This window comes from Nanorana parkeri, unplaced genomic scaffold (assembly GCF_000935625.1).
Source record: "Nanorana parkeri isolate BGI_ZX_2015 unplaced genomic scaffold, ASM93562v1 scaffold2355, whole genome shotgun sequence".
Taxonomy (NCBI): Eukaryota; Metazoa; Chordata; class Amphibia; order Anura; family Dicroglossidae; genus Nanorana; species Nanorana parkeri.
In genome coordinates this window covers 67297-85050 of record NW_017308623.1, presented here as the reverse complement: position 1 = coordinate 85050, position 17754 = coordinate 67297, and the positions used below count along the sequence as shown (strand labels likewise).

The 17754-nt window shown below is 43.1% G+C and overlaps 1 protein-coding gene across 1 annotated transcript in view; it reads left to right on the top strand.

Annotated features, from left to right (window-relative positions):
- The first annotated feature begins 9047 nt into the window (after positions 1–9047).
- RNF180 (ring finger protein 180) overlaps positions 9048–17754 on the top strand; it is a 50032-nt gene continuing 41325 nt past the window's right edge. The window contains exons 1-2 of the mRNA XM_018573382.1: positions 9048–9086; positions 12401–12526. Of these exons, the coding sequence (XP_018428884.1) occupies positions 12422–12526 (105 nt within the window). The 5' untranslated portion in view covers positions 9048–9086; positions 12401–12421. The remainder of the gene's footprint in view (positions 9087–12400; positions 12527–17754) is intronic.

The window sequence follows — 17754 nt, the reverse complement described above, 5'->3', positions numbered from 1 at the left end:
CCAAAATCGGACCGGAACGCACTGCATCTAGTGTGACTAAGCCCTTAATGAGCAGCAGTATTGGCAGCCTGCCATGATTGTTCCTTCATTTTGCTGTTAGGCTGTTTATCAGGTGTCCCCATGGTTTTTGTAGACTTGATAATGGCCAACTGAAGGAGTTTACAGGGCAGGCTGACAACACTAATACCGCTCCAGCCATCAACAAAGAGAAGAACCAACATTTTAATATATGACTACAGACAGACAGTATGCTGTCATTTCTCTAAGTTAGTTGGAGTAAGATTGGGGGTTGTATTTGGATGAATACAATCCAATGTATCAAAGAAAGCAATCAGAAAGTGAATGAAATAGTGTAACAATGTTTATGTTTTTATTTGTACTAGTTTTAATAATGTTATGATAAAGACATATTTTTATATGATCTTGATGTAAATGTTTTTTTTGGCTCTGTCACTAAAGGACCGACAAAGACCCATTAAAACACTTTTTCCATATTTGCTAATTGAGAGGCAGTGGCTTAAGCCTGTCAGCCTGCAACAAGAAATGCTGTTACTAGCAGTCGAGGTACGAAACTTTGCAACAGAGCAACAAAAAAATACATTTTTGTATTTGTTTACAGTGAGACAAGATGCCACGCAAAACTGAAACATAGATTTAAAGTGTATTTCCACTTTCACAGCCAAATTGGGATAACATCTGTTTTATATTTGTTACATGTTCACATAGCATAACTGACTAGCATAAAAGACTTGACTGTCTTCAAATGAGTGAGGAAAAAGGTCACTCCTTTGAAGACAGTCAAGTACGCATCCTAGACAGGAAGGAGGACTGGTGTGAAAGAGACCATTTATGTAAAAATGGTGAAACTTGAATAGAGGTGGGGGAGAGACATCTATTGTCTGCTACATACAATGCTGTTTTAATACCTCTCTCTGCGCAGGTTAATAACATCCCCTAGACAATTATGCAAATGAAATCAACACCAGATTATGTGGAACAGAGCAACATTCACCATATTTATTCTCAGATAATTTTTTGTAGAAGTCATTCTGAATTGAGAAAGCTGGTTGGGTGGCCAGTGAAATGGCTTCAAGAAAAATACAGCAAGTGCAGTTGACTTATTTTTTACAGATATTCTTTCATTTTAATTTGTAAAGTAGATTTGATCACTGCCTGTCCTAACAAAGGGTTAAAGGATTAAAAGCCTGGCTTCTGCATTGTATGTTAATAGGATTAACTCAATCCACACATTTCAGTCGTAAGTCTTTCTAAAATTATAAATCACTGTAAAGGTTCTAAAAAGAAAAAAAAAAACTTGGATTCAGCCATGTTGCCTGCTGCAGCAAAACATCTAAAGATAAATATATTTTAAATGATTGCTCGTTATGCTGTGTGAATGGGAACACTTAATAAACATACAGTATAGAGGGGTTCTCTCAAATTTGGCTGCAAACGTGGGAATACAATTTTTAGGGTTTACATACACTTTAGAAATGAATCAATTATTTTTGCATATTTTTTCTTTGCTGTGATGTTTTGTTTTCCCCTGCTTTCAGCATTAAAATGTTCATGTTATTTACATGTACACCATCACTTTTTTAAAGGATCAAACTGCTGTACTGGAAAACATTGGTTTTTAAAAATTTGTTGCTAAAGTGTCTCTTCATGAAAACACGTTATTTTATTTAAAAAGGAAAACTTCTGCCAAACTGGGACAAACCTGACAAACTTAGAGGCAAATTTTAAATTACAATTGATTAACATATCTGACTGTCATAGTGCGATATGAGTCATGTGAACTTTTTACTTTCAAAGTCCATGTACACGTATTTAAAAAAAGTGGCTCATTGTACTAAAATATGGGAAATGTAGCTATAAATGGTTGGAAAGTAATAAACTGTGAACTGTAAAAAATGGGGGGAAAAAAATCCTCATGAACAAAACCGTCAAACATGTTTTTTTAAAAGATGGCAAAAATTAACCAGTAAGGAAAAAAAGTTCCCCAAAGAAAATAACATATACAGATATTTGACCTTTTGTCTTTCTCTTTTCTTGAGAGACTCTTGTGCAGTCAGTCTGGATGACCCTCAGAAACTACAAACCTACTTGATGTGAGTCTATATATTCTGGATATACCAAGAACTATCCCACTGATGTACTGACATTGAGACCAATTGCGGAATCTAGGACCATGATGGGTATGTGGTAAAGACTTTAATGTACAGTGCTATATTGGGTCTTGATTTACCTTTCTCCTAGGACTTGTGGGAAAAAGTTAATGGGGCATATAAGAAGAATTTACTCAAACCAGTGCTTAACCCTAGCATCCCTAGCCCCTTGGAAGCTGATTCCCAGAAGGACATAGGAGCAGTAACCCCTAACGACGTACAAGGTTTTCTGAGGTGTTGGCAGGAGAGGCAGAGGAAACCAGTCCAGAGAGACTTGCCCAATTGGCCCTTATCTCAGGATAACTTAAAGACAGTTCAGTTAGGGGGCTCCAAGCTAATTTCCCTATACTTTTGCATGAAGAATGACCTGGATGACCTGGGCCTAGGATGGATGAAGGGGAAGAAAGGTTGACCAACTTGTCATTCTAGAGCCTCTTATACACACTTTGTTTGATTTGGCTCATTCTGATGTTTTTGAAGGGCATTTAGGATATAATAAACTAAAAATCAAGCATTAAAAAGGCTTTACTAGCTGAGGTAGAAAATAATGTCAAAATGTACTGTGACTCCTACCTTGTGTATTAGATCACTGCCCCTGTCTCCCATTTCACGAGCCCTCTGGTACCTCTACCCATTATTGGAGGACCCTTTGAAAGGACTGCCTGGACCTTGTGGGTCCCCTAGTCAAGTGAGCTAGGAGACACCAGCATATTCTTGTGGTGTTAGATTATTCATTTTTTTGTTTTAAGGAATCCTTCAGCTAAAAGCATAGCCAATGAACTGTTTTCTAATGTTTACCTGTGTTGGTATTCCAAAGGAAATCCTGACAGACCAGGGCATGCCCTTTATGTCAAAAGTTGTACGTTTGTGAAAACTACCCACTTGCACACTTCTGTGTACCATCCCTAAACTAATGGCCTATAGAAAGGTTCAATAAAACCCTGAAGGGGAGAGGTAGTAGTGGTATCATCATCAATAGCCACAGGTAGTGACTACCGATGGCAAAGATTGGTGCTGCCTGTTGTCTTATTGCAGGTTTGCCATACAGGAGCCTCCACTGGCTTCAGAGACTTGGGAATAGGAGGAAACCCCTTTAAAGGGTTATGCTAATTGGACTAACCAAATAGATGTAAAGATGCAGACTTTTTAGGTACCCACTCGAGACACATACTGTATACTTTTTATCTACACATTATTTATTATTGATATACACAACAATATAAAAACTGTTTAACCAGTTTTTATATTGCTGTGTATATTAAGAATAAATAACTTGTTGTTGAAAAGTATATAAGTATCTTGAGCAGGCACCTAAAAAGGCTGCAACTTTGCATCTATTTGGTTTGTAGTTAAAGCACAGCAGGAGGGTCAGATATGCCCACCCCTGCCTTAAACTGCCCCCCATGGATTGGCTGGACACGTAAGAGAGAGGAAAGCAGAAGACTAATCCCAAGATGTATTGAAAAGTGTGTGGGGTTCCCATTGGACTGCACACTATTTGCCTTTAGACTTTATTTCCAAGTTAAATAGTCTTCTATAATAATTTCCCCATGTTCTTCCATGCGTTTGCCTGAGTCATGTGATCACAATGTCACTACTATACAGCTGTTGCCTATAGTAAGGGCCAAGAGCTAGTCAGCATACTTCTCGGCTATGTAATTATTGTGACAGCCGCAGTGATACAGCTCTTTGTAAGTAATATTTGTCTCCGTAATTAGAACTACGCTCCCTCCGGTCACATCGCTTTAGCTGTGAAAAAAAAAAGAAATGACTGTTTAATTTTTGTTACCATGGAACACAAATAAGCTTGGCAGTTGTTATATAATAAATTTATACGCAGGAACAGAAAAATGTATTTTTTCATTGTTTGGCCAACCTTAATCTGCCCTGAAAAAAAGGCCACTGGGTACATTCAAATGAAAATATGCAATTGTCAGAGAAGTTACCACATTCTCAAACTCAAAAATACAGCATCAGGAATGCATGGTGACCTGCCTGCAATGAAAAACAAAACTGCAAAATGGCATTTGTTGCCCATCACAATGAACAGATTGTTCATTGTGTAGGGTAGGCAACCTTGGCACAAAAAACACAATATGTATATACCAGGGGTTTCAAGGAAGGAAGGGGGGGTGGTAAAGAGGGGAACAAAAATCAGGGAAAAGGACCAAAGAGGGACACTGCAGAAAAAAAAGAAAGAAAAGCAAGATAGGGGAGCTGGAAAATGTCCAAGGCCCGCCCCTTTCTTTCCTGGATTTCAGTTCTTCAATCATGGAGGCTCAGCATCACATGCTTGGGCAGTCTACATGCAAATACTATTTCTGCTATAGATGAACACAGTGCCACCACTGGCCCTGCACCATACTACACCGACTTTGGGCAATAGTGCAGGACAGGATGTTGAATGTTACATGCAAATGCATCCCACCTAAGAATGCCCACTCCTCCAGACTGACATCTACCCATCAAGGCATTTTCCTATTTTCCATATCTCCTCCCAAGAGCCAGCACACTGCTTGCATCAGGGCTGAGGTCTCTTGAGAGGAGTACTGAGCCTGAGTGCTGTTATGTTTTGAGGAATGTACAACACCCTGCTGACTCCTCCCACCAGCCATGATATGCCTGCAATTCATAGAAAAGCACAGAGACCCACTGATGACATCACTGGGTCTAAAATAAGGTGTGTAATAAAAATGGAAACATTTTATTTAACAATGTCATTCATGTTAATGAAGGAGGAATTAGGGAGGGCAAAATATAAGCAGACTAAACTTTAGCTTTTATCTATCTATTTATTTTCTCTTTCTTTCTTTCTCTTTCTTTCTTTCTTTCATCTGGTTATGTATCTATCTGTCTAATCTTTCTTTCTTCTAGTTATCTTTCTTTTCTTTCCTTTCCTTCTTTCTTTCCTATTATTTATCTAACAGATCTATTTTCTTTCTTTATTCTATATCTATCTATCTATCTATCTATCTATCTATCTATGGTCTTTCTTTCCTTCTTCTATCTATCTCTCGCTCTGTCTATCTCTATCTATTATTTATTTCAGTCTTGTAGTCACAAACATTAGCCTTTACTATGATAGTAATTGAATGTCTCCATGGCAGTGTTGATGCACAGGACACCATAACTGTTTTACTGATCTTATTTCTAAAGAAGAGGTTGTTTCATTGGCGTGTACAGAGCATGGCATTTTCAAGGAAGTCAGACACTAGAAGCTCCGTGTTTATAGGGGGATGGCGCTGGCAGAAGCTTTGCCTTAACTTGAGCTTAAATTTGGTCTAAAATCGTATGAACAGATGTTTGGAAAGATAACAGGATATTTAGTAAGAGAGATTAAGGGCACTATTCTGCTCAAATGTTCCATGGCTTCTGTGTACAGACGCCCACAAACAAGCTTCTGCACCTGGTGGTGACCTATTTTTTTTTACTAGAATGCCACCATTGAAGACCCAAGGAGATGGCTTCTTACAGCATTTCTCAGAACTCCAAATGTCTTTGTCTCCATATTCCGCAGAGATATTCCGTGTCGGGGAAAAAAAACATCACATTGTAAAAACTTACTTTAATCTTCTCTGTGCCAGATGGTCCAGCAAAGCCGCCTCTGATAGCCACCAGAAATGGTTAAAGATACACTGACATGGCAAATCATGCCAGGAAAGTATATTATAGTGAGGTAACCCTGCCAGCTGTTGTCTAATATCAAAACAGAAAGCAAAAGCAATGGTTAGGATGTCTGCCTTTTTTTATATCCAGATTATAGAGGCATTCAGAGCTTGATTTTATTTTTCACACCGCAGTCTAGCAGATCATGGCTATCAGATACGAACATAAATAGCCGCTTGTATAGGAAAGGACAATTCCCCTTGAAGCTAAGCTTCGGCCGAGAAGCTGAATACAGCAGTAACTTAAAAATGTGGGGAATGGTTTTCTGGCCAAATGATTGGTAACTCTATACAGCCAGTTTTGAGTCCAGGCTCCTGGAGCACAGCTAGGTAAGAAAATGATTCCTACCCAGCCTGCTGATTGGCTAATGAAGGAGAAGCAGGAGGTCCCAGGAAATGTCCTGTCCCATTTCTGACCTTGTAGCACAATATCCCTAAAATTATCTCTCCTCCCATCCTGGTCAAGGCCCCATTAACACTTTTGGTTAGGGCTATATTGCAGATTCCTGCGGCGACAATGGCATGTGTTTGCAAATGGCTACTGCCACATAGCCTATAGAAAGCAATGACCGGCTGGGCACATGCTGCTTGCACAGCATTACAGCCACTAAATGAAGCTAGAGGAGCATAGGAATTTCCTATGCCCCTTTGCGCCATCTAGTGACTGGAATGCAGTGTAGGCAGTGTTCACTGGACGAAGCATTTATACATCAGACCAGGGCCGGACTGGCCATAGGGCAAACCGGGCACTTGCCCGGTGGGCCGGGCCGGCCCGAACATCATCAGCTTGTTTCTGTTCGGCCCGGCCAGCTGTGCCCGACGGCCGCTCTGAACGCTCCATTGATCACAGAGCACGGAGCTGTCAGGCAGATCACACACTGAGAGGAGCCGGCCCCGGGCTCACCAGCTGACAGACCCAGGAGGCCTGTTCAGGACACACGCTGTGCTCGAAGGAACACAGAACACAGCGTCCAGGAGAAAGTAAGCTGACAGGGGGGAGGAGGAATCGTCACCACTGAGTGACCGGAGGTCCACCGCCTCATCTCATGCTGGACACATGGGGGGCCAGGAGCCAGATTCAGAGGGGGCCAGGAGCCAGATTCAGAGGGGGCCAGGAGCCAGATTGAGGGAGGGCCAGGAGCCAGATTGATAAGGGGGCCAGGAGCCAGATTGAGAAGGGGTCAGGGGGACAGGAGCCAGATTGAGGGGGGGGGACAGGAGCCAGATTGAGGTGGGGACAGGAGTCGGAGGTGGGGACAGGAGCCAGATTGAGAGGGGGACAGGAGCCAGACTGAGGGGGAGATAATCAAAAGAAACCCATCGCACACCTGACCAGATAAGACCCTCGAGTATCAAGTGGGTGCCAAGCAACCACGGATGCCTCTGCAAATCAGTATAAATGTGAAGAAGTCAATCGCACTCCAGCTCAAATTCAGTCAATTCAGTATATATATATTATGTGTTGTAATTATGTGTTGTAATTATGTGGCCCGGCCCCGTCCCTCAATTGCTCTTCTATGTTTGACTCCACCTCCAGATTGCGATAGGGCAGGGGCTGTCGGGGGTCATGTGATTGGGCTGCTCAGTCCAAAATGCCCGGGCCTATTTTGTGTCCCAGTCCGGCCCTGCATCAGACCCTAGGTGTTGGTAACATTAAAGCCCAACTCTGGGCTATTTTTTATTTAAATAATAGGTCCCGTAAAAAAGAACTCCAGGAAAATGATTATTAAGCCTTGCAGTGGGGCTACTCCCGCACTGCAAGGGTTAAGTGATTGTTTGCCTATAGTCAAAAATAAGAAAAAGAGTAGGCTTGCTCTTGGACTGGTCCTAGGAACCTCTCTTCCCCTCTGCTGCAGCGGTCTAAGGTTATGTAAAGCATCATGTTCTATACACCGGGGGGAATTTATTAAAACTGGAGCAAACAGAATCTGGAGCAGTTGCCCGTGGCAACCAATCAGCATCTCTCTTCAGTTTGCTCAGGTAAGATTTGAAAATGAGAGAGAGAAGCTGATTGGCTGCAGTGCAAATCTGCTCCAGACTTTGTCTACTCCAGTCTTGATAAATCCCATCCCCCATTGTGTATATGACGTAAGGACGCCGAGGGACTCTCCATCACCGTAGTGAAGGAGGGGACAGGCAGGAGGAAGCATTGTCACAGCTGGCTGGCTCCGAGGATCAGGTGAGTATAACTCTCCGGACCAAAAAGAGCACTTAAAATTACATTAAAGCCTAAATCCCCCCCCCCCCAATGCTGGTGTAAGGACTTACCTTAAACGATGCCTCTTGATCTGATCATCTTTCCAGTAGTTTTCAGGAGTCCCTCCAGCTCTGACTCCTGTCTCACGGAGTCTGTGCGGGTGCATGCTGCCGGGCTGCTTGCATTGACCTACCTTGTGTCTCTCCTCTTCTCCCGTCCCAAGATCTGCCACTGCGCCCGCCCCATGATCCTTTGTGGCCGTCCGAGAATCTCCAGATCTTTGGACGGGAACGTCCAGCGGAGACACAGGTAAGTTTGAACCCTTTTGTTAACTTTTTTTAAATGTATTTATGTTTTTGCATATTTCTACTGCTTGCCAACAGTAGATACATGCAAAAAACGGGAGGATTTAATAATTCTTTGACCCTTGCAGTGCACGCTACAGCATAATGCAATGCAGCGCACACTAGATGCACTGGTGTGTTGTGTTGTGTCATTCAAATGAATGGCGATGCAATGCACCTAGTGCACGGTACCACATGCTGGGCTGGGTGTTAATGGGCCCTAAAGGGAAATCTACCAGATGGGACACCCACAGTAATAAACTGAGGGATGTTTTAATCCTTCACTATTCCAAAATTAAAAGAGGTTTTGTTTTAAATCTAGAAAAGTATATATAAAATAAATGTATACAGTATTTGATGTAAATATGTATTTTTATATACAGAGAGGTGTGCAATTGTCTCCACAGTGTTGTCTATGGAATACTAACACTTTCTTGTAATGTTTATTGATAAAGTCTTATCCTTCCACACATGACAATTCACATTGACTGGAGATCAGGTTTTAACTTAATTGTAAAAGAACCTTTCCGGCTGTAGACTACGTATGATATGATAGGTGGGGGATGGGAGGCCGGGAACGATGGGGAATCCCTCCACAGAGGGTCGTCTGATCCCAGCAATGTTTACTCCTTCGACTCCCGGGGTGTGATTGGAGGACGCTGTACCATGTGACCTCTTACCCACGGTGCCTTCCTCCTGCAGCCAGGAAGTGGTGAGTGACATACAGACAGATGTGGGCAGTGGCACTGTGTTCTGTGTGGCGGCCAAGAGCAGAAGTGTGTGTGTCAAGGGGAAGCAGGAATAATACTCTGCAGAGTATACATGTGATTGCTGGGGGTGGAATACTCTGCAGTGGTGTCTGTGATTGCTCGGGGTGGAATACTCTGCATTGGGGTGTGTGTGTGAATACTGGGGGTAGAATGTTCTGCAGTCGTGGTGTGTGTTTGCTGGGGGTAGAATGATCTGCAGTTGTGCGTGATTGCTGCTGGTGGTGGAATGCTCGGCAGTGATGTGTGATTTCTGGGGGTAGAATGCTCTGCAGTGGTGTGTGTGTGATTGCTGACAGTAGAATGTTCTGCAGTAGTGTGTGAAAGATTGCAGGGGGTGGAATGCTCTGCAGTGGTGTGTGTGTGATTGCTGGTGGTAGAATGCTCTGCAGTGGTGTCTGAATGCTTGGGGTGGAATGCTCTGCAGTGGTGTGTGTGAATGCTGGGGATAAAAGGCTCTTCAGTGATGTGTGTGATTGCTGGTAGTAGAATGCTCTGCAGTGATGTGTGTGAATGCTTGGGGTGGAATGCTCTGCAGTGGTGTTTGGGCTGGAATGCTCTGCAGTGTTGTGTGAATGCTTGGGGTGGAATACAATGCCGTGGTGTGTGTGAATGCTGGGGGTGGAATGCTCTGCAGTGGCTTGGCTGATTTCCATTCAGGATGCCTGCTTAGTAAGTATGAGGCTGGGCTTGGTGTGACCTCTGGTTAACTCTGGTGAACACCAAGCCTGGCCTCATCACTAATGGTGAGTTACATGTCCGTCCCCAGAGGAACTTTGCTGCAGACATGGAATATAAACCTCATCACACCCCATCTAGGTTGGAGGTGTCTGTGTGTGTCCCGCGGGGAAATGTGAATGAAGTAAAATACTTAAATGCCCATCATCATCAGCAGACCATCTTCAGTATCGTAATCCAGCACAGAGCATGTATGAGATGGTCTGGAGAATGCCCACTTCTCGGGGGAACCCTGGCCACATCTCGGGGAACCCTGGCCACTTCTCATGGAACCCCGGTCCCTTCTCAGGGAACCCTGGCCACTTCTCAGGGAACCCCGGTCACTTCTCAGGGAACCCCGGCCACATCTCCAGCTCACAATACATTCACGTGATCTCATGCATACGCCCGGAATAAAACAATGATCACCTTGTTGTCCTAAGTAAAAAAAAAACCTCTGAAATGGTCCATAAAGCTTGTGTGTTCTAGATGTATAGACACTAAGGGGGTGATTTTACTAACCTAAACACATGCACGCACCAGGTGCGTGTGATTTTTACACAGCAAAACATATTTATCAACCAAAAAGTCTCTAAAAGCATATTTCCACTAATGCCATATATGGAAAAATCATGCACATGATGCATATATAATGCTGCTTCACAGTTTAGACAAAAATGGTTAGCTCATGCATTTACATTCCTGCATTCATCAACGCAAGCAACACAATGTAGAGCTAATTTACACAACATCACCTTGCAATTCATGCAGGGCTTTGCACAACACACCTGCTGGGTGTGTACACACTACAAAGGTGTTTAGATTCCACCCATAGATCATGCTGGGAGGGAACACACTACAGAGGTGTATACATGATATGCGTGGCAAATACACCCCAAAGAAGCTCCTGTACTTCTTTGGGCATAGGGCGTTTTTCAGCACGTTCCTACGCACTGTAAAACGCCCAGGTGGGAACCATGCCCATAGGCAATCATTGGTTTTCACATGTTGAGCGTTTTACAGCGTGTAGGAGCACGCTGTAAAACGCCCAGCTGTGAACCAGGCCTTAACGTCTGTTACACTCCTAGGCTTATACATGTGGTCTTGTGTGAATTACTGACCCCGGACGCAGATTTTTCTATTTTGATTTTACAGATGTGAACACAGATTTACTGCTCCTTATGCAGTGTGTACATGGGCCATAGAAATCAATAGGACTGCGTCCATGTCCACGCTGTGCTGATAAGAACGTTTCTTTTTATTATAGCCGTTGCATGAGCCTTTAGTTGTTGATATAAAATATAATAAAAGAATGTGTAAAAAAACATCTGTTTCTCGCCTCTTCCAGGATTATTGTATGTGTTGTGTATGATGCATGTGCTGCACAATGTACACTGCGGCTCCGTACAGAGGCTGGTAATAGACGCGGGTGTCGGGGATGATGTGATGTCCAGGAGTTACATCATCAGAGACAGCTAAATAGACCGAAAAGAGGACAACAGGGTCTTGTTGTATTTACCAAATCATTGCCTGGAAATGGTATGCAGCAAAGGCATCAGGGAATGCCTGCTTCCAGCAGAGCCTAGTCACAAGAATGTTGCCTGAGTCTCAGTTAAAAAAAGGGAGAACAGAGGCTTCAGCCTTGTAGTGGGGCTACCCCTACAGTGCAAGGGTTAGGTGCGTTTTTTTTTCGATGGGACTGGAGCAAAGCTCTTTTACCTACCTGATCCCCACTCCCCCATCGGTCAGCGCTTTGCTCCAGCTGGTGGAACGTCCCTCGGTGCCCTCCCATACAATGCAAGTCTATGGAATGTCATCTGCCCATCAGAGTGAAGTGGAGAAGAAGCTGTGGGGACCGGTCTAGCAGCCTGGAGGGAGCTAACGGGAGCAGGGATCGGGTAAGTAAATTTGCTTTACACCAGCCCCTGAAATGAGCACCTAACCCTTGCTGTGGGAGGGGGGTGCATAGCCCCACTGCAAGGATAGTTCTTTAGTGTACCCAGAGATGGACTTTAAACACACTTCAGTCCTTTTTATAAACTGCATAACAAAATAAGCAGAGCGCCTCTCCCCAAATAACATTAAAGAAAATTATAGTGTTTTCTATTTTTCCTGGCAATTATATGTCTAGAATATTCCAGCAGCAGGATCTCCCATCTATTATATACAGTATATTGGGGATCATATAAAATTGGGGATAATATTCAGTTAATGTGCACTAAAACTTACTGAAAATAAAGATTTGATATACAGGAGCACGTTATCGTGTGACATAAAAAAAAAATTGCAGTTGCCATAATTTTTTTCTAATGGGTCTTTAATTTGATAAAATACATCATATTTTGGGGTTATACGTGCGTTTTCATGTAAAAAAAAATGACATTTTAGTATGTGCAAAATAAAAAAGAGAGCACTGGCAGTGAAAGGGTCAAATAGTACCTCATGTATTGGGTTATGGAATATCACCCCTGAATAAGTTGGTAAGTATCTGTACACGTGCTAAACTATGACTCCATTTGTAATTTGATTTTTGTTTGTGCAGAAATTTGGAAGGTAACCTAAAATGAGCCATAAGAGCAATGTCTTCCTTCTGCGCTGCTGGAAATGCCGAAAGTGTGTAGCCAATTCAGAGTGTCTGGTCAGAGATGGAGAATGTGGGCATTGTCAGGTGAGTACAGAAATCATAAAAAACAATACTGGTAAGCGTTCCCATTTTGTCTTCTCTTCCTTGCAGCATTTGATCCTTTTTAATCTTTGCACCCTGTGACTTATGTGTGTGTGCAGCGGGCACCCCACCTTCCCGGAGAGTAAGTTAAACAGAGAAGGGAAGGGAGAAGCGCTGCAAGCCGAGTAGGGAACAGGGCTATTTTTTGCTGAACCTCCCCCCCCCTTACAAGGTTCAGCAAAAAATAGCCCTGTTCCCTACTCGGCTTGCAGCGCTTCTCCCTTCCCTTCTCTGTTTAACTTACTCTTCGGTTGGACACCCCGGTCCATACGCTTTTGAAGCTGCTCAAACCGTACAAGGAAACTCAACATATCTCCAATTTAACCCCTCAAGTGTAGCGCTGTATCCTGGCATGCTGTCCTTTTAACCCCACCTTCCCCCCAACCCTAAGACTTACAGGTGCCACCCAAGACTCAACCAGAAAAGAAAATATACTAAAAACCAGAGGCGCACCGAAATGGAATTTTCAGCCTGAAACCGAACACGAAAATAAAAAAATCTGTCAGACCAAGAAACTGAAAATGATTGATTGATTTTTTTTCTAACTTTTTTTAAATTGTTTTTTTTATTTGTATTTTTTTCTGACCTTTTTAAAATTATTGTTTTATATATTTATTTATTTTAACTTTACTGTTGGGGGCTCAGGGGAAATATCAGGGGTCTAAACAGACCCCTGATATTTCCCTTTTGAAATGTTTGCCTTTTGAAATAGAAAAAGAGACTGAGAACACTGAGTCTTAAATCTCTTTTTCTGCAGCCCCAGTTATGAATAAACCTCTATAATGAGTGCTCCTGTCCATTCATAACCTGTGGAGATAGCATGTTTACTATGCCCACTAGGGATGCACCAATACCGATACTATTGGTATCCGTGCCGATGCAAAGTAATGCTCCGAAGCCTAGCCCGATACCCGAGCTTGCTGTATCAGGAAGCCGGGCAGCGAGTCATTACACGCTGCCCGGCTTCCTGATTGACCGGGAAGCCGGTTCCATGCTCCCTCGTCAGAAGTAACAAGGGAGCGTGGAGCCGGCCTCCCGGCCAATCAGGAAGCCGGGCAACGTGTAATGACTCGCTGCCCGGTTTTCTGATTAGTCGGGAAGCTGGCCAATCAGGAGGCCGGGCCGCCGTGTCATCACCTCGTGATGAGAGAGCATGGAGCCAGTTGCCCGACCAATCAGGAAGCTGGGCGCCGCATAATTACACGGTGCCCAGCTTCCTGATTGGCCAGAAACCTGGCTCCATGATTTCTCGTCATCTAGGGTCAAGAAGCACAGAGATGGCTTCCCTGCTAATCAGATAGCCGGGTGGTGAGTCTTTAAATGCCGCCCGGCTTCTCTGCTAGTCAGGAAGCCAGGTGGCGAGTCATTACACGCCGCCTGGCTTCCTTAATGGGACTTCCGGTATCAGTATTTGGTATCGGCGAGTACCGGAAAAAAAAATATCGATACCGAAAAATGGTATCGGTGCATCCCTAATGTCCACAATCATGAATGAACAGAAAGTGATGTAGAGCACTTCCTATTCATTAATAAATGGGGACACTGTAAACATACTATGTCCACAATTTTTTACAAGCAATCAGGGATCAGTACTGATCGCTGAGCGCTTGTAACCGCTCTCCATTCTGACTCCTTCGGCTATCACAAGATTCCGGTGCGGGCACACCTCTCTCCATCCTGATTTTCTGTGACACCGCCGATGACAGCACTCTCCTCCCTGTCCCACTCAGCCTCCTGAAGGTTTCTCTCCTCCCCGCTGGATGCTGCTCTGTGTCACAGACGACAAAGAGCAGCGCCCAGCGAGGAGGAGAGAAACCAGGGATGCGCCGCATTTTCGGCTAGAAAATTGTACTTTCTGGATTTTGCCCAAGGTACCATTTTTGGCCGAAATGTTTCGGTGCATCTCTACTAAAAACGTTTTAAAAATGTTTTGTCTCTTTTCGCACAGAATGAACCTTCACAGAGATTTGCAGGGCGAATGGCTCTGCAAATTGTTTATAAATAGATCCTTTAGTGTTTTTTTCCAGAAGAGGTGGTTGTTTTACTGAAATGACATTAAAGTGATATTATGCTGCCGGATTAGATGCAATCAGTGCAGCAGCATCGTACTCCAAAGTAGATGTAAGCCCTAAATGGATGACATTTGATTTGCATAAACTCTTTGCCATTTTTTTTTTTCTCATTTAGAAATATAATTTTCGTTTTTTTAAAATCTTTTTGGCAATCTGATTTCTATCTGCCTCTTTACAGGCAAGCACACCAGCGGCAGCTGCATGTCATTGCTCAGGGAAAGCTTTTAAAGGTAACAATGGCAAACAATGCCTGCACATCTGATTTTAGTTTCCCCTGGAAGCGCAAGCGACGGGGTGACAACGCAGGAAACAGTGACAGAACATTGTCACCACATAACTGGGAATGCCTGATCTTCATAGTAAGATTATCAGGTATTACTTTTAATAAAAGCTGTATTTAACAAAAGGATTGAAAATGGCAGTTGAAATTACATTAAAATGACATTAAACCCTCAGATTTTTTAACATAAACCAATACTGTAATGTGCGCCTTACTGTAATCCATGGTTGTTTCCCTTCTCTTTGCTGCTCTTCCTTTTAAATCCTCATGTCTTCTCATGCTGGGGGAGAACTTCCCTTTGCAGTTGAGTGCCTCTTCCTGTAGTGCTGGCTCAGGTTGCAAACCTACACACAGACACCATGTATCCATTCCAGAGACAAGGCAGTCTGCTGCAAAACACAAGTTCTGCCCAGCATGAGAAGAGATACAGATTTAAAAGGAAGAGCAGCAAAGAGAAGGGAAACCACCATGGATTACAGTAAGGCACACATTACAGTATTGTTTTATGTTAAAAAAATCTGAGGGTTTAATGTCACTTTAACGTTTTAAAGACTAGATGAGATTTTTGTAATCCGTTTTCTATTTATTTTCTGCATTACGTTATTATTAAAATTAAAAATACATTTCCAATGAATATTTGTATTCTTTATGGGAAGTTGTGACTTGCTTTGCCTCAATGAAATTCTTTTAGCACCCAGCTATTGAGTAACTTTGTAATGTTTGCATCTACCAAATCAGCAAGATCACGCTTGTCATATTTGCTAATTCTTGAACTGAACATTACCGATCAGTACAAACTTGCAATATTTGCAAACCAGATTAAACTTGTGAATTTTACAATACACCCAGCTACTGTCCCCCCATATCCAAGGCTGCAATTATAGTAAACCTGTGCTGGCTGTACACCTATTAAACTGTCGCAGAAAATTGAATGCAGCATCTTAGATCCCATTCAAACCCAAGCATTTTGGCATGCGTTTCCTGAAGTGCAGCAATGATCACCATGATCCCATGATTTTCAATGGTGCCACTTCACACCTGAGCGTTGTGTCGCTTCTAGCTAGGAAAAAGTACATGACCTGTTTTTCCAGGCAGAATCGTGTGATTTTGGCCCCCTATACTTTATTGGCAGCACCTGGAAATTGCATGTTGTTTACGCAGTTTCACACCTAAGTACTGTCTCCTCCCCTTAGTAACTTAGTGCTTTCCATTAGCAAAAAACAACATTTAAGCCTGAATACACTCGAAAAATAAAAACGTGAAAACCGTCTGTGTGAATGGGTTCTAGGTTATGTTAGATAGCAGTTTATTGACCAGAGCCTTAAATCAGGGTTTGACAAATTTTCTTTTAATCCAGAGGCAAGCTAAAAAAAAGTTAGGAGCCGGGTTTATTTCACATGGGCGTTTCACAGAGGATGGGGGACTTTAATTTTATTTAGGTATTTCTTATTTTATGTAACTTTTTTTTTTTTTTACTCATTGAAGATGACAGGCTCTCTTTAAAGTGGCATTAGGGGGTCTATTAGACCCCTAGTGTCACCTTCCCACTTCAGTAAGGTTTAGCTAGGGAATGCAAGGTGCCTGAATGTAAACACAGCAGGCAGTGGCTGTGAGCAATAGCGAGCCTGATATTGGCTATTTCAAATTGCAATAGCCGAAAGCAGGCTGGCTATTGCAACCGCCCACTGCCTGCTGTCAATCAGCAGAGAAGGGACCTGAAGGAGAAAGTTCTCCTTCAGGTCCTCCTCTGCTGATTTCCCTCTCTCCTGGCATCTTTCCCTCCCCTCTAAAACATGCAGTGGTCACCACAATACCCAAAAAACCCTCATTGGCCCCACCAATCTTAACAATCTCAGACCTATCTCTCATCTCTAAACTCCTAGAACGCCTTATCTACAACTGCCTGAGCCACTACCTCACTGAAAACCTCCTCGACCCCTTACAGACTTGCTTTTGCCCCCAACACTCCACAGAAACTGCCCTCCTAAAACTCACTAATGACTTACTAACTGCTAAAAACAATGGTGCCTGCTCCTTACTCTTGCTATTAGACCTTTCTGCTGCTTTTGACACACTTGACCACCTGCTCTTCCTCAAAAAACTCCACTCGATTGGCCTACAAGACTCTGCTCTCTCATGGTTCTTTTCCTACCTATCTAAGCGCTCCTTTAGTGTCACCTACAAATCCACCTCCTCCTCTCCTCTTCCTCTTTCCATAGGAGTCCCCAAAGGCTCTGACCCCTTCTCTTCTCTATCTACACCTTCTCCCTTGGTCAATTGATAACCTCACATGGCTTCCAATACTATCTCTATGCCGATGACACTGAAATATATCTCTCCACTCCACACCTCACCCCCTTTGTGTCCTTACTTGACACTAATTAACTAACTGACATATCAGTCTCAAAATTGTCACAACACTTCTTTGTGACATCTTTCAAAAAACCCCGCACACCCTCCCCCAACTTTTCCATTGGGATTGATAACGCAAATCAAGCAACTACCCTCCCCACTGGCCACCTCTCCTCCCTCCACTCTTCTCCAAACTAGTAGATGAACAGTTGCTGTAGTCTATTCTGTCTCTTGTGATCTTGTACTAGACAGGAAGCTGAGCTTGGAGACTTGGAAGCAGCTGTTCAGAAACCTGATGATTGTAAGTGTTTTATGCAAAAATGTAAAGCAATGCTTTGCTGGGCAATGTACATTTATACGATCTGGATTCATTATGGAAAACAAGTTTGAGAGTTTAATACTACTTTAATATGTGTGATGCTGTTTGATGCAAATCCTGACTGCAGCAGAGAGAGTTAAGCTGCAGC